The 24,267-nt window shown below is 44.6% G+C and overlaps 1 protein-coding gene across 7 annotated transcripts in view; it reads left to right on the top strand.

Annotated features, from left to right (window-relative positions):
* The first annotated feature begins 2,787 nt into the window (after window positions 1–2,787).
* IL17RA (interleukin 17 receptor A) overlaps window positions 2,788–24,267 on the top strand; it is a 214,092-nt gene continuing 192,612 nt past the window's right edge. For 3 of the 7 annotated variants that reach the window (XM_085652191.1, XM_085652189.1, XM_085652190.1), the window contains exon 1: window positions 3,477–3,948. In XM_085652191.1, coding sequence (XP_085508317.1) covers window positions 3,673–3,948 — 276 coding nt within the window. In that variant the 5' untranslated portion in view covers window positions 3,477–3,672. Of the gene's footprint in view, window positions 3,949–24,267 lie in introns of all 7 variants that reach the window. The other 4 variants (XM_085652192.1, XM_085652193.1, XM_085652195.1 and 1 more) reach the window with 4 other exon arrangements.

The raw sequence follows: 24,267 nt of genomic DNA, 5'->3' as shown, positions 1-24,267 counted from the left end.
TCTCTGCTGGTTCTGCAGTATAAAAAAATGGTAAACAAGTTAGTGGGTAAATAAGTCTTAACAAAAAAGGTGAAAGCTGAAAAAGCAGTTAATAAAAATAAACAAGGATTTGCAATGCAATAGGTCTCGCGTTTGCGAGAGTTTAAGCTATTTACATTGTAAATAAGAATGCCTTTTATTTATGTTTTAAAAACCAAAACATAAATAAAAATCATTGTAATTTACAATGCCAATATCTCAAATAAACAAGCATTTGCAATGCAATTGGTCGCGCATTATTTAAGTTTGAGCTATTGGTGTTACATTATTTAGCAATGCCAATAGCTCAAACTTTAATAATGCGAGACCTATTGCATTGCAAATGCTTGTTAATGCTTGGTACTTACCCAGTAGCCACATGTTGCCAAATTTTCCCGCAGGCATCCGCCGGGCAAGAGGTGACATGCAGAATATGAAGCTGTCATGGGTACTGCCTGGGAACACCGCATGCACATTAATGAATCTCCCACTGGCATCACAGACAGCTTGCATGTTGATGGAATACCATCGGTGTCTGTTGCAGAAGATGTGTGCAATGCGGCGGGGTGGCTGAAGGGCCACATGGGTGCAATCAATTGCACCCAGCACACATGGGAATTGTGCAATGAGATAGAAAGCTCGTGCTGCCCTTTGTCTCATGGCCAGTGTATGTGGCATTTGTATGTGGTTGGGGGCTCTAGCAGTGATGCATCTCAGTACCTGATGCAGGCACCGCGACTGGCTCGCCTGGGATATGCCCACATTGTCACTGGAGACCCTTTGGAAAGACCCAGTGGCAAAGAAATGGAGAGCAGAAAGGATCTTGAGATATGCTGGTATTGCATGTGAGCAGCAGGTCACAGAGTCAAGTTCCTGCTCCCACTCACATACCATATCCAAGATGACTTCCGGAGGGAAACAGTACCTGGCCCTTACATCTTGGTTGGACATTCCAAATAGGTTGATCCTCAGTCTGAAGATCCTCTCTGCTCTCCTCCTCCTCCTCAAGTAGTTTTGTCGCATGGCAAGGGGCAGTGTAACAAACACATTCAGTGACATGTTGAAAGGGTTTGTGTGTGTCTGCTCTGCATTTATACATGCTGCAGGGCTAGGATTGGCTGCAGTGTGTCAGCTGATGCATGGTGGGAGATGGTAGGCACTTGGACAGGTGTTTACCCTTGGCTAAAATGATCAACGGCCACAGTTCGTATATTCCGGCCCGGAATCAGAGATTCCGGGCCGTAGGCGGAGATTCCGACCCAGAAGTGGAATTCCCGCTCGGGATGCGGAACTCCCGCTCCGAGTGCGGAAATTCCAGCCCGAGTGTGGACGTAAAGTTAGTAGTCGTAAGTTCATTCTGTGAATACCAAAAGTAGTAAGTGCATTCTGTGAATGCCAAAAGTAGTAAGTGCATTCTGTGAATACCAGAAGTAGTAAGTGCATTCTCTGAATACCAAAATGGTAGTAAGTTTAGGATTTTGTCTTAAGTTAGTTCTGTGAATCGGGGCCTGTGTTTTTAGGCACTGAGATTTTCAAGGGCTTCTGGGTAGAACAGCACAAGTCACACATCACTAGCCACCCATCTGTGTCTAGTTTCCACAAATGTCTGTATAGTAGGCTTTGCAGGGTGGCGACTTAGCAAGGGCTCTAAATCCGCACCTACCTATGTTGTTAAAAAAAAGCATGGATTCTGCTACGTAAAATGCCTCCAGGTCGCGCTTTGGAGTGTATTGTGTTGCAGGCGCTAGCCCAGTGGGCGCTCCTCTGCTAAGGCGAAGTTATTATCAATTTATTTTTCTTAGCTCCCGCAAGGTCAGGCGGGGCGGGGCTGGCTCCCCGCAGAGGGAGCAGGGGAGGTTTGCACTCCCACCCTACGTGCACATGACGGCTTGATCAGCCCTCTAGGGCCGGCCAATCAGTCATGTGCGCTTGGCATGTTCTCCATTAGGCTGTGTTGCACAGCTCCGTGGAGAACATGCCCAGCCTCACCAGGTGCTGCCTGAGCATCCAAACAGGCTGCTCAGACCAATCACGACACTCCTCAGGCAGCGTCGTGATTGGCTCGGAGAGTCCAGAAGCCTGGGTTCCTCGATGCTGCCAGCAGATGGAGTAGAGGTGTGCGGCGGCAGGAGAGGCAAGCAGCAGAGAAGGTAAGTTTAGGTTTTATTTATTTTTTTCATCCACCACCCAGTACAGAGGCATCCACCACTGCACTAGCCCCAGCAAAACAAGTGAGGTATGATTTTTATCAGAAGCCGTGAGCAAACACAGACTAGTAGAACATTTGTTAGTACCAGTTTAATTTCTCCGCATTTGTGTCTTCCAAATAGAAGCCAGTGTGCAAAAAAAAAACAATTTTGCAAAATGTCTTTTGAACCACAAGCTAATATGGATACCCATAAATTCAGAGATGTACAAATATTCACTGCTCCTAAACTCAGCATCCGGTGTGCATTTCAGAAATACATAGGTTTCCTTCATACCCACTTTTCACTCTTTTTAGTTTACTATAAAAATTGCTCTACACTCAGGACACAAAGAAAGGCATTAGAAGTAAATAGCAAGGTAATAGAGATGCATTTGTGAGCAAAAAAGAACTGTAGAATAATATTAGTGTAGGTTAAAAGGTCAGGAGACAGTTGCACTATCAAGCCACCAGGCCTAAAAATCCATCTAGGTTAATGATTGCCCTCCTTTTATCAGTGCTGACGCTAGAGAAAACCAACATAAATTATCTAGTTATCTAAGACACTTTATTAGCATTCCAATGTCATGTGCGTGTGCCACTGAAAGTTCCAGCTTAGGGAGCTGGATAAACAAAATAATCACAGTTGCCTGGAGGGCAAGTACTTTTCTATGGAAGCATACAACTTCTGATCACTCAAACCATGTACTTCTAACTTTCAAGATTTGGGCGGAACCAAAGCCCCTCCACACCGATGCTCATATAGCTGTTTGGGGGCCTCTGTGTTGTGAAGCTCGGCCATTCAAACGGCACATCACTGGGAATGGAAAACCCTCAGCAGCTAAGGGGGTAATTCTCACGGTGCTTGAGAACGTAACCGTTCAAAAATGGCCCACCGTTAGTGAAACATAAACAGTTTGGAAAAAATATCGGTCAAGTTATACAAATACTCGGTACGAAGTGCTTCCTGTGACAGATGACGCGTGCATTCTGATAATAACATGCTTTCAAATATTTTGAAAACTATATAGTTCTACCTTTAACAACTTTAAAGAGACGGCGTCTTCCAATTGATTAGGGACGATTTTTTTCTTACTAAGTCCCGCCTCGAGATCAGCTGTCAAAATTCAGTTATTACATTAAATACGCCCGCCTCCATTTCCTGTAGCCGCCTCCGCCGTGAGAAAAAAATGGCAGTTTTATCTTTCAGAGCCGCAGAGGACTGTGATTGGTGGCCCTCGTCCTCCTGTTTTGCGTACGAGTTCCAGTCTGCATTGTACAACAGGAAGCAGCTGACAGGCCGGGAAATACCCAGAGACACCTGAGCGACGGGCTTCGGTAATGTCGAGCCCTCCGGTGCGGGGCTCTGTTCCCAGAAAGCGTTCTTACTTACAAACCCTGGATTTACTTTTTTGAAAACTATACTTTCATCTTGGAGTGGCTACTTAGAATGACCGCATGTGGCATGTATGTGCAGTGAGATTTTTCTTTTATTTTTTTTGCAGTTGCTTCACTTTTTGTTTGTTTCGCTACTCTTCCCACTGCTTTCAGGTTCGGTCAAACCCGGATTGGAACTTTTGCTTGAGTTAGGACTCTTGGATATGGAATGTAGACTGTGCGTCCCAATGGCCTTGTTGGGGACCTCCCTCGTGCCCTGGATATGCGTCCTCCTCCTGGGGATCCTCTGCTCGGGCACTGCGGACGTCTGGATCCTGGAGTCTCCTGCCTTCAACTGCTCTCAGGAGGTGAGTGTTATCGCTCAGGTGAACATGTTTGGCCTTCTGATCTTCGATATGTTATTCACTTGCCACCCTGGCAATAATGTCACTAAGTAAATATCTCGACGTCTTATTTTTATGGCCAGCGTTCCAGGACTCTTATATCCCATCTAAGTTCTTTCTTGTTTTCCCTCCCTCCCTCCCTCACTGCTTTAGTGGGGGGTTTGCCTCATTCATTACCTTTTGGTGGCCTTTGTCCTGTTTAATCTTCTTCTAAATGCCTTTTCATGATTCTGACCCGTGTAGTAGGCATCAGCGTGGACTGGAGGCTTTGTTTAACCCCATATGTTTGTTTTCATGTGAGGGAGCTACTTTTGTTTCCTGGAACTTTACTCGTTTGTTCTTCTGGAGGTGGAGTGTGTTGTTAACTAGCTCCTTATGTTTTCTGGGGGTGTTGCATCCCACTTCTGGTGGGGCTTTGACCACTCCCTTCTCAAGGTCTTTTGTAGCCCTGCTTCCCTGGTCTTTTGGAGGGAACTTTGCCGCACTTTCTCTTCTTTGGGTGCTTTTGCTCTTTATCCTGTGTTACTAAGTGGGCTTCCCTCACATCTTACTTTTCTGGGGTTCTCTTTGTATCTCTATTTGTTTACGGAAGGACTTAACTCTTTCCCTGGTACCTAGAGGACTTTATCTTGCTACCATCCTTGTCGAGTGATTTGGTTCGCTCGCCGCTGTTTTGGTTGACCTGTGCCTCCATTATTCTGCAGGACCTAGGCTCAAGCCCTGTTTTTTAGAGGGCCTATTCTTTCATCCTGTTCTCCTTGGAGTTTTGTCTTTCTCTCTGTGCTCTTCTGTAGTCCTTTTTCCTTGGTTCTCCTTTGGTCCGTTACCTCTTTCAGTTACTACCATGATCATCTTGGCTTTGGCCTTGCTTTGCTTTTTTATAACTTTGCCCTCTCCCTTTTTTTCTCGGCTAAGCCCTTCTTTCTGATTGATTGATTTACCACTCTTCATTCTTTAGTGGCTTTTTACCCACTCCATGTGTTATACCCACGTAATCCACTTCTTGGTGCTCGCCTCTCACAACCGCCCTCCCCTCATTGGTGCCAGTCCTGGTTCATCTTTGCACTATAAACTCCACAGAGTGCCAGATCCCTATCATTCATACAACCTCCACCTTGGTATGTTGTGTTGTCGGGCCAGAAGCACGTAATCAGGTCTGAAAACTGTGACCTTAGGCCAACAGTGACATGAGTGAGTTTTTTAAAAATAATGTTCACTCTTATTGTGTTCCTTCTGATCTCTCTTGAATTTGCTTCATTAGTGCTGTGTAAACACACTGACCAATACACTCACATGGTATTGTGTTCTTGGTCACAGAAACTAGTGACAATTGTTCATATCTTGTCTTCTAGTGATGGGTGGCATGTGCTGTGTGTGGCATAAGGTGTGTTCTACATCTATTTGTTAGTAGAATGGTGAGATTTTGTTCTGTTACAGAGAGCTGTTTTGTTATGTCAGTTTGTTTCTTTATTAGGAATTTTAAAACCAACATCACAACCATATCAACCATATAAATAGAATAAAATTTAATCTGCAGCGGAGCATAGGATAGAGCAAAAAAAGATTACGAATAGAATGTATGATATCAGTGACTAAAATGTTTTAAAAAAATCCTTTATGAATTAGTCAGCTTAGGCATAGTGCTTATCCGTGCAAGCAGTTCAGTGTATTTGCCCCTCCTCTCCAATAAATGTCCTTGCCAGGAGGCCATGATTGATTGAGCCCAAGTGACGTCCAGTGCTTATTGGTAGAGTTTCTACATAAGATATTATTGTTAGACACATTTGAAAATCAATCGTCATGTATCAAAATCCTATAAATAATGCACTCTTTAGTTGATGTTACGGGTTGTGCCCGAGCACTCCTAAAAATGTACCCACATTGGTAGATCGTGTCTCAAATTCCACCCTACTAGATTTCAGAGCGCCGTGCAGAGGAAAGATACGAGAGCTATGTACAAACTCAACAAAGGATAAACTGGTAGTAGTAGTATAATAAAACAGATTATTTTCAATATAACATTGGTCAGGGTCGAACGCCTCCCTTCTACCTGGACCTCAAGGGTTGGTCTAGGTAACTGAAGATCTTAATCTATGCCTGAATTCTTTCCTCCTTTGCAGGGTATGAAAATTCTGAGGCCTACGGAAATACAAACATGGTCTGCAGGAGTCTGTTGAAATAGGGTCTTGTATCAGCCTATTGGTTGGACTGAGGTATTCAGGTCTTTGTTTTGTCCCACTGCTGTTACCTCTGGATAAGATCCTCCTGCTGGTAGGCACTTTAGAGTCCAGTTTGAATATGTCTGATTTAGGCTGCACAAAGTGAACACAAGGAGATGATGGACGGAGAGCTGAAACCTTTCAGACACTCGCCTCGGGTCAAAGATCTGGGCTTAATCTATTATCGTTCTTTAGCTCACTTCACCATCCCAGTTCAGACCCAGCCATATGCAATGAGTCTTGACCCTGTTCCTCATGGGAACATTCCAGCCCGAACTACCAAGCCATGTCTTCCCTGGACAGTAAACAAGCATCCTGGGATCGGTTTCGGGGTTTCACCCTTCATCAGCCAAGCTAGCTTGAATCCAGTGTCAAAGTGAGAAAGGGACCCACGTCTGGGCATTGTCCGCCCTAAGTTGGCAGGATATGCCCAGACGTGTGTCCCTTCCTCACTTTGCCACAGGATTCAAGCTGGCCTGGCTGATGAGGGATGTTACTCTGAATCTGGTCCCAGGATGCTTGTTTCCGGTTCAGGGAAGACCTGGCTTGTCAATTCAGGCTGGACTGTTCCAATGAGGAACAGGGTCAAGACTGATTTGCATATGGCAGGGTCTCAACAGGGATGGTGAAGTGAGCTAAATAACAATGATGTGTTCAATCCAGATCCAATTGTGATTAGGGGTGAGTGTCTGTAAAGTTTCAGTGATCCGTCCATCATCTTAATGTGTTTGCATTGTTTGCCCTAATTTGGCAGGGTATGCCCGGGTGTGGGTTGCTTGCTCACTTTGCTACTGGATTCAAGCTAGCCTGGCTGATGTGGGGTGTTAACCCAAAACTGGTCCCAGGATGCTTGTTTCCGGTTAAGACCTGACTAAGCCTGGGCAAAGCGCTACGCTCGCGTAGTTTGCGAAGTTTGCGCTACTTCGCACTACGCGAATTGCACGTAGTGCAGTGCAAATACGCGTAGCGTAGTACAGCGGTCATTTTTTGCTTGCTCGCAGTCCTCAACGTCGAGTTGGCGACCGCGAGCAAGCAAAATGACATCCCGGCGAGACTTTTTCTTCGTTCGCGATCAGCAAAATCAAGTTGGCGATCGCAAGTGTGGAAAATAAACCTCCCGGCGAGATTCTCAACGCGGGGAGGTCAGGTTTCTCATTGTGAGTGGTCGCGTATGCTCGCGACCACTCGCGATGAGAAACTACCAGTCCGCGTTGAGAAAGCTGCCGCTCGAGTAAAAATCTACTCGAGCGGCCGAAAACTACAGCTCGCACTGTGCAAGATGCCATTTTCAATGATTGCACAGTGCCGGATGCGTGTCCGCACTGTGCAATCATTGAAAACGGCATCTTGCACAGTGCGAACAGGGTACTACGCAGTTCACGAACTGCTACGCGTAGCTCGCATAGTGCGAAGTGCACTTTGCGTAGCTACGCGTAGCGTTACTTCGCGAACTACGCCCAGGGTTAGTCAAGACTGATTTGCACATGGCTGGGTCTGAACTGGTGTGGCTAAGTGAGCCGCCTATCATCTTATTGTGTTTGCATGATTTAGGGTGCTGATCAGCTGCTTCTATCTCCCACACCTGGTGTACATTAGGCATAGAAATCAGGAGGCACAAGTGAAATCTTTCAATCATCACTTCATTCCCTATGGAATTTCCTCAGACATGACTGACCTGTGATGCGGGTGCTGACAGGGCCTTGAAGCAGGAACCCACAGGCATGTTTTCCAGTTCTTGCAAGCTTCAGATTGGGGAAGGGGAGTGCCATAGGGAGATGATGTGGCAGGGTTTAACATGACTGGCTCCTGGGGAGGAGTAAGGAGGAAGGAGAACCAATAAATATCTCTCAACATGATCCCATATAACTGTTACTGCTCCCCATCCGGGACCTCACTGCAGTGAACAGAGTCGGCTCCTTATGCCACATAGGCTATGAATATGATTTTCTGACGAATATTTCTAACCACAAGATCCTCACCTTTTGAATTCTATTAAATGGGAAACTTGATCAGGATTTGTTTCCTGTGATAGGTCCCATGCGCCAACAGTTGGCACCTTTGCACTCAGTGGCAGCTCTCTCCCATCAAGACAGAGTTGCAAGATAAGCGTCAACACTGCATGCTGAAATCAGTCTGTTACTCTTTCCTCGCCCTTTGAAGTGGAGCCAGAGCTATGCTCCCAACTGTTTTACTGATTCTACCCAAATTCTTTTTTGACAGTGTGCAAGGGTGCCTCCCACTAAAACCACAGGGATTGCAGCAGCTGATATTTGATTTCAGGCTTCTAAACACTTTCCACAGAAGGTCAAATCAAAAATGTTGATGCCAGCGTAGATCTTGGCTGCTTTGAGTCCTATAAACTGGATGGTATCCTTGGATGTACAACATGTATACTCTTTTGATCTGTAGTCCACATGCTTTTCCTCTGGTTTGTCTTAGGACCGGAGCACTTCCAGTTCATTGACCTGCCATTTGGCCTTCCCTCTGCCTCACTGGTGTTCACAAAAGTGATAACAGTGGTCTCAAACTCCTCATCACAGGTTGGGAATACATGTATTCCTTTTTTATTCCTGTACCTTGACAACTGTGTGCTAAAGGCAAGTTTCCCTCACTTGGTCTCAGACCATTTGAAAAAAGCCAAAATACAGTCTTAAGCCTTGAAGAGGGTTCCCTTTACAGGAGCCATCCTTGACATGGTGGCTTTAAAGATCTTTCCAACACACAATGAGCACTGAACATTCAAGGTATGATGCAGAGTTTTTGGGCTCATCTTGGTTCCAGCCCAGATGGTACTTGGTCTCCTGGCCTCATGCATACTGCTGGTGCCTCTTGCCCATTTGCATGTTATGGGGTGTGCAGTACAACATCCGCATATCGGATGAGGTAGCCTGTGATGAATATGACTTGTTATTTTGCAAGCCATTACTTTGCTAGCTTTTACTATAAAGTTATTACTTCACAAATACCCTTACAACCCAAGTTTTTAGTGCGCATGCGTTTAATTCGCAACTCCTTTTAAATGTATTAAAAAATGCCATTCAAAGAAAGGAAAAGGAGCGTGAAAGAGTAATTTTTTTTCTTCCTGAAGGGGCCAATTACAATGTAACCTTGTTATACAAGCAGGAAGCAAGAAAGACTGGGCTAATATTATTCTGCTTGAGTTTTGTTGTTCAGGAATGTCACTAAAATATTGTTTCTACTTCCTTTTGCTTTTTTCAGTTTTGTGGTCTTTGGTCTAAAGATGCAGGGTTTAGAAGCATGTTTAGGTCTTGTTTAATTATTTTATAAACTGTAAAGAATCAGGAAATTTCAAAATCATATTTGATATTTTGACTTTGTTTGATCCTTTCAATGATAGGAAAATGGCTGGTTTTATAAGAATCTATCCCAATATGTACCAACACATTTAGCCACAGAGAGTGGGTAAAAACCCTTGATACATCCACCCCCAGTTTCTAGTGATTCAGTATTGATAGTAGGTGAATTGCCAACACCTCAGGCTTTAAACATTCAACGCAAGGTACGATGACTAGTATATGTGAAAAAAGTGCTATCAGTAAGCATCTGGGATAGTGGTGAAAACATGACACCAGACTTTTAGAAAACATGGAATGCAGTGGCACTTGTATTGCCACTGCAAAAAGGTTCTTTCCAAGTTCAGCAAAGATTGGAGTGATATTGTTTGTATTTGCAGTGATTCAGCTACGTATATGAAAAAGTTGTATGATGACCTGCCAAAATCGATACCTGAACTGAAGTGCCACCCTGTAAGAGATCCTTGCCACTTGTTAGATGGTATACTGAAAGCATCTTTACAATCTGAAGAGTTAATGAAGAATGCTATTGACTTTTTGGTCCATTCTGAATCACTGTTTTGTTATGCACTGGAACAAAAATGCAAATATTTCTCATTCTGTACTTTGTGTGGCATCAAAGAAAGAGTCATCCCAACTGTGTCACTTATCTGATGGTTCTCAGTCCAAGGGGCTTGGAATGCTATATTATCCATGTGGCAACCGTTTACAGAATTTTTGCTGAGTGATGATGCCAAAGGTAAGAAATGAAATGTGAGGATCTTTGGTCGCATATTGATAGTGATGTGAAAAAAAGTACACTCTACTGCATTCTTTAGATTTTTACAGGAAAACATAACTGCTGTAGTGGACATAATAAAAAAACTAGCATCTGAAAACACCCTTGTCTGCCAAGTGTTCAGCATATTTGGTGTAGATGTGAAACATCTCCTTGAGAGAAGGCTGGGCGACACACTTAGTGACTTCGGAACTGCAACATGTTCCATGTTAAGTGCTTGCCACTTGGTAAGCAAAGAAATGTTGAAGAGCAGCTAAGGAACTTTTATTTTATAATGTATGAGAAATGGCTTGCAATGATGCATAGAAATGTCCCTTCACCAACCATGGCATTTGAAGTCTATGAAACATCACTTTGGTACTCTCTACAAGTTCTAGATCTCTTCCGTAAAGGGGAATTTTCTCTGTAGTTTCAAAAGTGCTGCTTCATTTTGGACCGCTTCAATAACTCTGAGGGCATAATCACCCAGTTCAATGCAAATGCTGCAGAACCTGCCCAGAGCATCGCAATCTTCAAATGCACCAGTATTGGCATAGAAAGCTATGTCAGTGGCCAGAGTTAGCACATTGTGTACTGGCTGTTTTGGCGTTGCCCTTCTCAAGTGCCAATGTTGAGAGGGCCTTTTCACTGATAAAAGTTTACATGGGAAGGAAAGAGTGAGCGCACATGACCAAAGACTCACTGAAGAAATATTGTATGGTGTACTACAGTAAGTTTGATTTTCAAATATGTATTTGGACCTCATACACACTGTACGTACACTGTCAATATACCATGCACTATCAGTGCAGAAAGCAAGCAATAATAAAAACAAAACTTTCCATAAACACCGGAAAAACACTTTTTCTGTTGTTTTTAATGGCGCGAAAATGTGTAACCACTGTTTTTTTTTAAGGTATTGAAATCACTTGAAAACACTGAAAAAAACCCACCAGAATTTACCAAAAATAGAAACTGAAAACAGGAAAGCCTATTTATGATATTCCGGCTTACATTACATCGACGCTGTCTTTTAGCTGTACATGCTCATGCTATCAAAACCTTTGAATTGTTTCTGGTCAGTTTGTTTTTCCCTTTCCGTAGCTGCTACCCATTATTTTAATTAAATGTATATGTTCATTGTTTTTGTAAGAAGGCACAGTGTCACGAGCACAAACATAAAATATCGTTCCTATCCAACCTTCTATTCTCATTAGTACTAGCCAACACGAATGTTAGTTTCCCGCATGCTACTACTGTGAAGGGGGTGTGAACACAGAGAAGCGGCGGCTATACCGTATATTGACAATGGAATCTTAATAAAAACGTACCAATTAAAACAATAACAGCAGCATGAGAAGGAGAGGGAAGCAACCAGACATTACCCAACTCTACTATCCTAGTGGACCGTTACACTATCCGACTTCACTCTGCAGTCCCATTCACTCTGCGCCATTCACTCTGCAGACACCATTTATTAAGCACTCAGCAGTGACCACTCACTCTGGAGTCACGAATTGATCTGCAGTTGTCATTTACTCTGCAGTCACACTTCACTCCTCAGTCACCCATCAGCATTCTCTCTGTAGTCACCAATTACTAATAGTCACCATGCACTTTCCACTCATGATTTACTCAACAGCCAACATCACTGCGTGTTTACCATTAATCCTGTAGACTCAATTCACTCTACAGTTACCATTCACCCTCCTGCAACCATTCACCACCCATTGAGTCACCATTCTATCACTAGACATCATTCACTCCACAGTCACTATTTTCTCTCCAGTCACATTCACTCTACAGTCACCATTCACCATCATACAACCATTCACCATCCAGTGAGTCACCATTCTCTCTCTAGACACCATTCACTCCACAGTCACCGTTCTTTCTTCAGTCACCATTCACTCTACAGTCACCTTTCACCCTCATGCAACCACGCACCATTCAGTCACCATTCTCTTCAGTCATCATACACTCCACAGTCACCATTCTCTCTCTAGTCACCATTCTCTCTACAGAGACCATTCACTCTGCAGTTGCCATTTGCTTTCCATTCTCCATTTTAAAGAACGGTAGATTTTTCAGCACCCAGGCTAATGTGCTGCATAGCTAAATACAGATAAGGTCCCAAAGGCGAGACCGATTGCATTGCAGTGACGTCACTCCGAGCAGGGTGGGGCCGAGGCTTTGTTGTTTGCTCCGGGCTTTATCTCAGTTTCGGCCCAGTCGATGCGAGAGTTTTGGCTTCTGTTTCTATTTTATTTCACTTTTACGTGGTTTTAGGAAAAGCGAGGAAGCATGGATGGCTCTCAGGCTGAAATTGTGGCGTTGCTGGTGTTAGTACTTTGTTCCTGTAAGTACGAGTATGACATTATTTAACTCTGTTTGTACTTCCGCGGTTTTCACTCAGTGGTGCGCTCGGTCTCTGACCCTGGGAACATATTTGAATTTCTCTAATTAGGTTTGTGGGCTTTTTTTATTTGATCAGAAAATGCTTTAGTTTATCGACTGAGTTTGATGTGCCTCTTATAATACATAATGCAGTAATTTATGGTACAGAGTGGGAGTTCTGGTTCAATCCGCCTTACTATGTTTTTCTGGGTCATACATATGCCCAGATGACACACGAACAGTTCAAGGTAAAAAAATAAAGCACCGTAATGTTTTTTTTATTTTACACCGCTGCATAGGCCACAACCCAGGCAGTCTGTATCTATTTGAGCCACCAGGGTACTCTGGTGCCCATGCCTCGATTCCAGTTGATAGGGCAAAGCATTTTCTGTTTTTCATGTTCCTTGGATTAAGCGGCACATGGCCATTGGTGGGTAGACCAGATCTACACTGGAGATGACTGGGTTAGTGTGGATTGGTCTTTGATCCCTGTCTGATTTCAGTAGGTGAATGTAAAGAGTAAATCAGAGTACCAGTGAGGAGTAAGTCGTGCGCCCTCATCCATTGCTTCATCAGACTTCTACATTGGAGATTTTCCATGAATTCCATCACTCCTGCCCTCAGTGAGTAAACCTGTGGCGGTGTGCAGCCAGCACTATTGTGGAAGTTAGTTTTGCGTCTGCCCGTGTTGTCTTTTAGCTGCTTTCTTCTTTGGTTCTGTTTTGCAGAAGGTGGGCATTGGAGGGTCATCCACTTCAGTCTGCTGATTCAACTATGTATTCCAGAGTGATTAAGCTATTGACATTGTAAATAACAATGCCGTTTCTTTAAATGTTTTAAAAACAAAAATAATGTCAAAAGCAATGCCAATAGCTCTAACTTTAACAATGCCGAGACCATTGCATTGTAAATGCTTGTTATTGTTGTCTGGTGCATGGGAAAAGAATAAATATAGAGAAAGTTGTGCAGATCGGACATTAAGTGGGTCCACTGTACAATCAGTCTAAGGGGTGGGTCGACATGTTTCAGCTCCTCATTAGCCCCGTAGGGTCAGGTGAGCTTTCTTCAGGACCTTAGGGTGTTTGTGTTTGAGGGGGGTATTGTCCCCTATCTAAATGAGGAATTCAGGCGTAGATTAGCTGAACTCCTAGTAAAAGGTTATTACCTTAAAGCGCTCCGTTTTGGGGCTTCTAAGGAAGAATTCAGCGCAGTTGAGCGAGATTGTGCACAGCATCAGCAGAAGTCGTGCAGAGCACAATCTCGCTCAACTGCGCTGAATTCTTCCTTAGAAGCCCCAAAACGGAGCGCTTTAAGGTAATAACCTTTTACTAGGAGTTCAGCTAATCTACGCCTGAATTCCTCATTTAGATAGGGGACAATACCCCCCTCAAACACGAACACCCTAAGGTCCTGAAGAAAGCTCACCTGACCCTACGGGGCTAATGAGGAGCTGAAACATGTCGACCCACCCCTTAGACTGATTGTACAGTGGACACACTTAATGTCCGATCTGCACAACTTTCTCTATTTTTATTCTTTTCCCATGCACCAGACAACAATAAAAACGATAGTCCAGGTAGCATGAGGGAACATCCTTTTTAATCACACTGTATTCACAGCACACAAGCACGTTTTCCGTAAAAACATTTTTTATCTCTGATCACTACTGCGAATATCCAGTGGTTCCCTTCGGGTGGAGGAAGCATAACACTAAACCCAATGATGATGCAGTCACGTTATTTAGGCGGAGAATCAAGATATACCGCCACATGAACCATCTAAAAACGTGAATGAGGGTTTTTTAAGGAACAGTCGAGAAACCACTGAACCCTGGATAACAGGTACAAGTGATCCTTTCTTTTGTGATGACAAACTAGTAACTGGTAGGTGAATGGATCACGTTTCCTTCTATCTCCCTCACATTTGATTGGTTACATAGATTGGTAAACTACCATTACTATGCGGCCACTACCATTTGTACGCATTTTTAAAAAATACTTACCTATATTGGTTTTGTTTTTTTCTTTTTTTTTATAAATATTTTTATTTGCATTTAAACAAACAATACATAATTCATGAGTGTGAGGTAACCAGGCAGTAATATACATTGACAATCGCTGATGGATAGAACAGGTCGTAACCCCCCCCCTCCAAGCAAGGTCAGGGCTTCCCAACGTATTATTACATAAGCACATTTACTGGAAGATCTCTCAATACTGGTCACATATCCGTCAACAATGCAGTCATTAGAACAGTCAAGGCGCAGGTCCCGGTTCCCCATCCGACAGGCTCGATCCCTCCTCCCCCAATCCAATCTCCAAGCCATAATATCGTAACCAGGGAGTCCATATTTTATGGAATTTTCGAGGACAGCCCCTCGCAGTAGAAGTTGTTTTTTCTGCCACCATATACAAATTCAAGCAGTTCCTCCATTCCTGTATGGTAGGGATTTGGGAAACGCCCCAGTAGCGAGCTATATCTCTCTTGGCAACTACCAGTCCCAAATTGACCAGGAGAAGTTTATATCGTGGAAGATCCACTTCCGTGTTGATCCCCAATAATATAAAGCGAGGTTCTATCTCTAGGTGAGCCCCCGATATAGCATTCAGTTCCCACACCACTGTAGACCAATATATTTGTATCGCAGTACACTCCCAAAGTGTGTGTATGAATGTCCTCCGCTCTGCATGACATCGAAGGCACTCCGGGTTCTCCGCTCTGCCAATCATGTGCAGCCTCGCCCTATCAAAATAAGCCCTATGAAGGATTTTGTACTGTACAAGGCGCAGTCGCAGCCTGATCGCCACTTCCCGAGGATGCATAAGGGCAGCCTCCCAGTCAAGGTCTTCTAGTGGGCCGGTAATACGCTCCCACCTAGCCCTGAGCGGGCCGAGGTTTTCAGGGATATTATTAATTTGTGTCCTATAGGTTAATGAGATAGCCTTGCAAGAAATCTCTTCCTGGAGAAGTCGTCCCTCTAAAGGGGCGTATTCCGGGAGCGTCACCTCCGTAAGCCCTTCGGCTCGCCAGGCATGCCGAAACCGGAGATAAGCATAATATTGGTTCACGTGAAGTTGGTAACTGGTCTGCAGGGAGGCGAATGACGCCAATTTGCTTTTGTCCAGGACATCTATGACTGGAGATTCCTATTAAGTCCCAATTATGGAAACCTCTCAGCTTCCCGATTTCCTTCAATCGGGTCCCTTCCCACAATGGAGTCTGCCTAGTGGGTTTCCTGTCCCATTTTATCGTTTCCATGCCTTCACCGTCCGTTGGGTGGCAGGGAGAAGGCGGGCTGTACCCGGCCCACCATACAGGTACGTATAATCTTGGAACTGTAGTCGCTCCAACCGATTAGCAGAATGATCACCCGGAGCGTGTCCCCATTCATTGACTATAATAAGATGTGCTGCCCTATAATAGGCCCTAATGTCTGGTAGGGCCAGGCCCCCATTATACGGATTCCGTTGCAGGATCTGCAATGCTATACGTGGGTGGGCCCCATCCCAAATGAGGGTACGGAGTTCCCTGTCAAGGAATGCAAATATGGCATCTGGTATTTTGCAGTACATATTCTGTAGAATGTATAACAGCTGTGGAAGAGTGATCATTTTATACATTGCCGTCCGCCCCATGAGCGTCAAAGGGAGTCTCCTCCACCTCTTAACGTCTGCTTGGAAGTTGAAAAGGATACGTAGAATATTGTGCTCTAAACAAGATGGAGTATGTGTAGTGATATACAATCCCAGGTATTGAAACCCCTCCGGAGACACCTTCAGGCAACTCGGATAAGACTGAGGTGTCGCCACCCCTGTCAGTGGGTACAAGGTGGACTTGTTCCAGTTAATCTTATACCCCGCATGACGACCATATTCTTCAAAGAGCCGAAGAAGTTTGGGGAGAGTGTCAGCTGGGTCCGTCACATATAGCCAAATATCATCTGCATATAACGATATGCGTTCCTCTGTGAGGTGGCCGGAGTCGTCAAGAAAGCCCCCTAAGCCTGGGGTAGATCGGACTATACAGGCCAGGGGTTCCAAAATAAGTGCAAATAGTAGGGGCGATAGGGGACATCCCTGCCTGGTACGGCGTTGGATAGCCCAGATAGAAGAGAATACCCCGTTAACTCGCACTCTAGCTTCAGGTGCATTATATAGGAGAGCCAGCCAGTCCCTGAACACAGGGCCGAAACCAAATTTCTCTAAAACACACCACATAAGGGGCCAATGAATGGTGTCAAATGCCTTCTCGGCGTCTAAAGAGAGGAGTAGATGTGGAGCCTCGCGGCCTTGAATCGTGTCTATCCAGTTAGCCGCACGTCGCAGATTAAAGCTGGTAGCCCGCCCTGGCATAAATCCAGATTGGTCACCATGGACCAGGGGGCCAATGACCGCCAGGAGACGCGTCGCAAGTACTGTGGCCAGAATTTTAGTTTCGACATTAAGCAAGGATATGGGACGGTAGGATCCACACTCCTCCGGTGGTTTCCCAGGCTTGTGGATAACCACCACAGTAGCCCTCTGAAGATCTGGAGGCAAGCACCCCTGTTCCTTAGAGTCCAGGTACATCTGTAATAAGTACGGAGCTAACAAACTACTGTTTTGTTTAAAAAAATTCCGCCGGAAGCCCATTCGGACCAGGGGTCTTACCGGACTTTAGGTCGTCCTCGAGCCTGTCTCAGTCCGTTTGGGACAACAAGGGCAATTGAATTGTGTCCAAATATTGAGTGATATGGTCTATGCTCACCTGTGTTTTGGCTGTGTAAAGGGCTTTATAGTATTCAGTAAATGCTCCTGCTATATCTGTTGGTGTAGTATATACCTGCTGGCAGTCCTTAATAGCGAGTACCCACCGTGCCTCAAGCTCCTTTCTGCCCAACCATGCAAGGAGTTTCCCTGCCCTATCTCCCGTTTCATAGAGCCGGTGAGCGACAGCCAGCTGTTGCGATCGGACTGCGTTGGTCGCCAACGAATGGTACTCCCGTTTGGTAACTTCAAGTTGGGCCAACTCATGGGCGTCTGGATTATTAATAATTTTACTTTCTAAATGCAGCAGAGTGGCCTCCAAAGCCTCCAGCTCTTGAAGTTCCCTTTTCTTTTTATGGGCCACAATATTCTGTGCTCTGTCTCGGTGTACTGCCTTGTAGGCCTCCCAGAGGGTGACCGCCGATTGAACTGAACCACTGTTTTCTTTAAAGTACAGTTCCGATTCCACTCGTAGCTCAGTCGCCACCTTTTTATCTTGTAGGACCCAGGAGCTTAGTACTTACCTACATTGTTCAGCTACTTACAATGTAATGGTAGTTGCATAGCAACGGTATTTGCGAAGTAGAAGCATGCATACTTAAATCATGTGTTGTAATGGTGTGGAAATGAGCCTTTTTAGGGGCTCACTGGTGCAGGGATTCACCCTTATCTGTCCACTGGTTCTTAAACCAACAAAGAAGAGAATGGCACGGAAGCTGTAATATCAAAGACATAGATTTATTAACCTCTCATGAGTGGGACTACATCTATACAACACCCTCGGGCACTGTATGAGGAAGTCCATAGAATACAGAAACCAGGGGCCTTATATATACATTTGTTTCATAGTCCGCATGGAGACTCAAAGGGAGGTACTGGCACATACAAGAATAGTTATTGACTAACATGGGCGTACAAAAATTGCTATTGCTTATGTCAGTTGGAATAGCCTGGCAGTTACACTCTAAGACAGGTGCATTCTAGCAGCTACAGGCCTTTCTGAGCATGCGCAGTGCTCTGGCTCAGTACTAAAAGAGTTAACTATAGTTGATGACGCAAGCAGAATAGAAAAGCAGGCAACAATGAAGATGGAAGAAGCACATGGCTAACACATGGCTAACTAAAATGGATGTCACAAACAAAATGGCTTCAGCTTATGCTAACGGTAATTTCTGCGATTTCCACAATGGTACCTGCGAAGTAAAAGATGCGTACAGATGGTAATTCGAAATAGTGGCCGCGTAGTAATGGTAGCTTACCACCTGTGACATTAAGTTGTCTGGTGGATGCCAGCCTGACATGCGGCAGACCATTTAGCATGCTCCATCTGGAGCTTACGGTAGGGAAAGATGCATCTTCTCTGAGTTGGGGGCCGGATGTCATCTGGACAAGGTGAAGATCAGAGGACCCTAGTCTCCGATGAAACAGTATCACCAAATCTGCTTTCTGGAGCTTGCATGCCTTTGATTTGTCTTGCAAGACCTTCGTATATTTCATCAGGGGCAGGTCGAACCAGCTCATGACAGACAAGACTGTCACGTGGTACTGCAACAAACAGGGTGAGTGGGATCCTACATCCCCTCTCTAGAGGCTCTTTGGTTGTGGCGGTGGCTGTGCCCACATGGGATCTTCCTGATGGTCAGCCACCTAGTGGGTTTTCTGAACATCAGGGAAGATTAACTCAACAGGCATCATCTTGCTGACTACAAGTGGCATCTACCTCTGGAGGTGGAGTAAAGTGCATATATACAGCGGGTTGGGCCCTTACTAGATCTGTCCGCTACTTGTGAGAATGGCCAGTGTCCAACAATTTGCAACCTAGGTGCCCTGCTTGAGACTCCCTAGGGCATGCGTCCATTGATGTCATTTAGGCGTCGCCAGGGGGTCACAGCTGCGATCCCTGGCTTTCCCCTTGTGACCCCTCGCACTGCCTTTGCAACACCATGCCTCAGTTTTGGCAAAGGCAATGCCAAGAACAGAATATAAGGTAAACAGTGCTGTGATCTGTATTGTTTATTTCCTGAAGTTCTGATTGTGAACTGAGGCATTCCACTTAAAACTAATAAGTACGCACACAACATTGCAGTGTATACTCTATTGAATAAAAAAAAAATGAAATAAAAAATATGCATTTTTAAACATGATGTTGCAGATTTTTATTGTTGAAAGTGATGTTAACCACAATGCATTAACAATGTGAAGTAACATTTTATGCTAATGACATTGTTCACAGTGGTCTACATAAGGAAATACAAATTGGGTTTATAAATATTTTTGAACTTTTTTCTGTAACTTTCAGTACATTTTATATTTAAGGTAATATTATACAAGTTTGCGAGGAAATGATTAAGGTAGGAGTTTGAGGTATAAATCATTTAGTTTCCCAGTGTTATTTTGTATTTTAGGGTTGGTATATTTAACTCTTCCAACAAATGCATACTTTTTTCTGCAATGAGAAAGTGGAAATGTGTAATGTTCCTATCATGTCAGTACCCTATTTAAAAAGTAAGTGGTGTATAAAGTGGACATTTATCTATGTTAATAATTTGTGTTATTAAATAATTGTGCACTTAAAATTCTCTTCAGCAGTATCAGTTATTGTGATGGCATCAGGATTAGGGTTGTGTGACATCACTTCCTGGGAGGATTCAGTGTCAGTTCATATGATTTCATCTCCTCTGCTATAATTGGGTCAAAGGCAACTTATGTGATGTCACTTCAACTACTCTTGGTATATTGGTGAATTGACTCACATGCATGTGTTCTGCCTTCAGTGGGATTCTGTCCTCCTTCATGCATTTCTGTCCATGCTGCTGATCCCACAAGTGCTGAAGAAGGTCAGTTGGTACTTGATCCAATTTCGCATGAAACACTCAGGTCTGATACCCCGACCTACTGGATCTGAGTAGTTGCTTTCCACTTCAGCTGCCTTTTCCCAAGGACCGAATTCTGCACCCGAACCTACATAGGAGCATACATGGAGATTGAGTTGAACCAACTGAGCAGCTTTGACCTTCCTTAGTAGGTGATGGATGTGACTTTTGTTGGTGCATCTACTCTGGCTGCTTGTACATTTGTCATGTGGTGCAATAACGGATTGTTAAATCATGTTCAGGCCAAAGTGCTCGATGTTAGTTAGTTTGTTTTGTCTCTGGCCAAGCAAGGCTTTGCTGTGGCATAATTAAGGGTTACATATTGTCCCTCTGCCTTTTTTTCGTTTGCCTGATCATCGCTCTTCATTGAAGTTGCCAGGTGTGATGTGTCAAATGTGTTTTTTCTCGCTCCATTTATCATGCCACAGCAGGACCTTAATTTGGTCATTACTTTTTAAACGTATGCTCCATTTTAAACTTATGCACAGTTTCTCCTTGTGAGAAATTGGGTTGTTGGTTGAGGGGGTTGAAACCCTACTCAAGCAATAGCCACAATCCTTGTCAGGGTGAACCATACAAAATAACTAAATAACCTGTGTTTAACCCTCTGGTAGCTTAGCACAAAAACAGTCAGGCCCAACTTGAAGGCAATGTGTAAAGTATTAATGCAGCACTGTTGGAAAGTGCCTTTTTTGCAGGGTTAGCCCCAAACATTTTGCTTCTTCCTCTTACTTTTTCCTGGCCTGTGATTGTTGGTTTTAGGACTCTGGGCACTTTACCATCACTGCTGATCAGTGCTAAAGTGCATATGCCCTCTGTGTAAATTGTTATTGTGATTGGTTATCCATGATTGGTGTTTTTTTTTTACCAGTAGGTCCCTAGTAAAGTGCACTGAGTGTGCCAGGGCTGGTAAATCAAATGCTACTAGTGGGCTTGCAGCGCTGCTTGTGCCACCCAAATGAGTAGCCCGGAAAAGATGTCTCAGGCCTGCCACCACACAGTTTTTTAACTGCAATGTCGACCTGGCAAGTGCACCCACTTGCCAGACCTTACCCTTCCCTTTCCTTGCACATAAGACACCCCTATAGTAGGCCCAAGGTACCCCCCTGGGCTGGGTGCAGTATATGTGAAAGGTAGGATGTGTACTGGTGTGTGTAACATGTCCTGATAGTGAAATACTGCCAATTTCGTTTTTAACAATTGAAAGGCTATCATGCCCATATGACAGAATGGGGAATGCTCTGTAACATTCTACAACCATTTCTTCCCAAAGGAGTAAGATGGAAAATTGGAGTCTGATATCCCTGAACTCAGAATTTAATAACATCTTTTAGTAAGGATGGTTTTGAAATTCTGTGTTTGAAAATAGCACTTTTAGGCTTCTTCCTGTTTGTGGATTGACTGTCTGGCTTTGGAGTGACAGAGGTTGGGGTAGCTCCAGGAGTCTCGGTGAGTCAGCACTAGGCTGAATGGGTCTGATCTGCATTTGGAGTGGTGGGAGGAGTCGCACCTGTACCTGAATAGGGCTGTACCTGCCTTCCACAATGCTGGCTCCGCCCCCCGGTGGTGCGTCTGAAACCAAGGCTTACACTGACAAAGGATTTTTGTTGTGCAATGGCAGACTGCCCCCAGAACTGGTTTGGACTGGGCTCAGAGCCCCCTGCACAAAGGGATCAAAGACATTTTGGGGTGTAAGTACTAGACCTAAAACCCCTGAACTTTAGACTATTGCTGGAATCAAGTGGAACCTTTGCTGAGGAGGAGAAGAGCTGAATAAACTGAGGAGAAGTACTAGCCTTGCTGTGTGTCTGGGGTTGGCCTGTAGTTGCTGTTTCTGCCAAAGAAAGCGGAAGGATTTTGCTGTGTGCTGTGTCCCCTGCTTGAAGAAAGTCGCGAAGGGCCTGAAGAAGAGCTGGCCTCCTGTTTTGAAGTCCCAGGAACAAAAGGACTTCACCCCAGCTCCCCTGAGCTTCCTTGCTGGGAGTTCTGACCTGCCAGGAGGAGCCTGTAATTGTGTGTGGGCCCCTGGAGGTTGCTACTGCTGTTGGGAGCTGGACGAAACTAAAGAGATGGAAGAAATCCTGTTTCCGACGCCATCAACACCGCCGCTGTGATGCCGCGATCTGCACCGAGGCTCATGGAGCCGCTCGTGAAGTGAACGACGCAGCGCCCGGCCTGCTCCGCAGCTCCAACGCCCTACGATGTCCGCCCCCGCCGGCAGTGATCGGCCATGACCGACACCAGCGCTCTCAGCAACTACGCCTTCGCCAGCACCTGCATCTTGTTATTGTGGCGCCGATAACCGCCGAGGGTGACTCATGAAACTTGCCGACGTGTCATCATCACCGGAGCCGACATCGGCCATCTTCGATGCCGTGCAACGTCACCGACTTCATTTTCCAAGGTACTGTTGTTTGGGGCTCTGTGTGACTCCGCGGCCAACGCCGTGATCTTAGCGGGCGGCGCCGTACTTTGGATTTTGTGCTGTCCTGACGTCGTGATGGCCCCAGTTAGTGTTATTTGATTTCTACAAGCTTATTTTTGTAACATCCTTTTTAAAGACATTTTACTGAGTATCTGTATGTTGGATTTTTGTCATTTTGATCTTGTTTAGTTTAGATAAAGATATTTTATTTTTCTAAACTGGTGTGGTGTCCATTTGCGGTGTTTTCATTGTGTTACTGTGAGTGTTGGTACAAATACTTTAAACATTGCCTTTGGGATAAGCCTGTCTGCTCGTGCCAAGCTACCAAGGGGGTGAGCAGGGGTTATCTAAAGTGTGTATCCCCCTTACCCTGATTAGAAGCAACGGTCCTTATTTGGACAAAGGTAACTACCTCTGCCAACTAGAGACCCCCATTTATAACTAGCACTTAAACAGTAATTAAGGGAAAACACAACACAAGATAAATCCCACACTAATTTAGTAAAATACAGTTAGTTGTGATAAACTATTTGAGACCAGAACAACAACAAAAAACAGTACGTAGGACTGTAGTTATGAATTGTTAAAGTGTAAAATGGCCCCTAAAAGATCAAATTGCCAACCATGGACATTTAGTCATGCAAGATCGGGGCAAAGTGTAAAGTTTTGGCCGATCACTATGGAGCACGGTTTGGATACTCGAAGTGGATGGAGCTCAGTCTCCACACAGCAGGCTGTGTTAGAGGAGAAGGTGTCGCTGCTAGAGAGCCACTGGGTGAAGTTGCAGTAATGATTTCTACATTCGCCCTTCATCTCTGTTATGGAAGTCGAAAATCTCCAGCAGGACGAAGCTGTAACCGAGGAGAGCTCCACGTGGCTTGACCCAGACTGGGGCCTGAGAGAATTTAAAAGCGAGGAATCTGCAGTTAGAAAGTATATCCACCAAAATGGGCGAAGGTAAGTAACTTGTTCATTAGCTGAGGTCTTAAGTCAAGTCACAGGGTTGGTGATTTTGCAGTTGAGACAACTCCGGATCACATCACTGTTGAAGCCTCTTCTGGCATATTGTTGGGTTACTCTGAGGCATGAGAAAACAAAGGGAACATGCCCATGATCACACCAAACATGATTGATGATTTGAAAACTGCATGGCGATTGACACTTCACCTAGCTTCCTGACAGTAGCCTTGGAGTTGTGACAGGCTCAGGAGGAAACAGGGAACCTAGAGTATACTCGCACGACTAGAAACCCCCCGTAAGGACCATTGAAAGGCCTGTATTTCCGCACCCCTAAAGGCTTAGGGAAGGTTTCGCCGGTGACCTGAGATAGCGCCCGTTTCGAAAGAAAAATGGAGCCTGTACATTGGGCCTAAATATACAACAACAAGGTTGTTCTATTTTTATCTATGATACATACAGACTGAACTAAGAGTCCGACTAATATTTGAACTAGCCGGTGACGCATTTATGATCGCATCTATATTTGGAGAGGTCGTATACAATTTTATATGAACAAACATATCACTTGGAAGTCGGCCATTTTTGAAATTTGT

Source organism: Triturus cristatus, chromosome 4_1, assembly GCF_964204655.1.
Source record: "Triturus cristatus chromosome 4_1, aTriCri1.1, whole genome shotgun sequence".
Classification (NCBI taxonomy): domain Eukaryota; kingdom Metazoa; phylum Chordata; class Amphibia; order Caudata; family Salamandridae; genus Triturus; species Triturus cristatus.
This window is presented reverse-complemented; position numbering and strand designations above follow the sequence as displayed.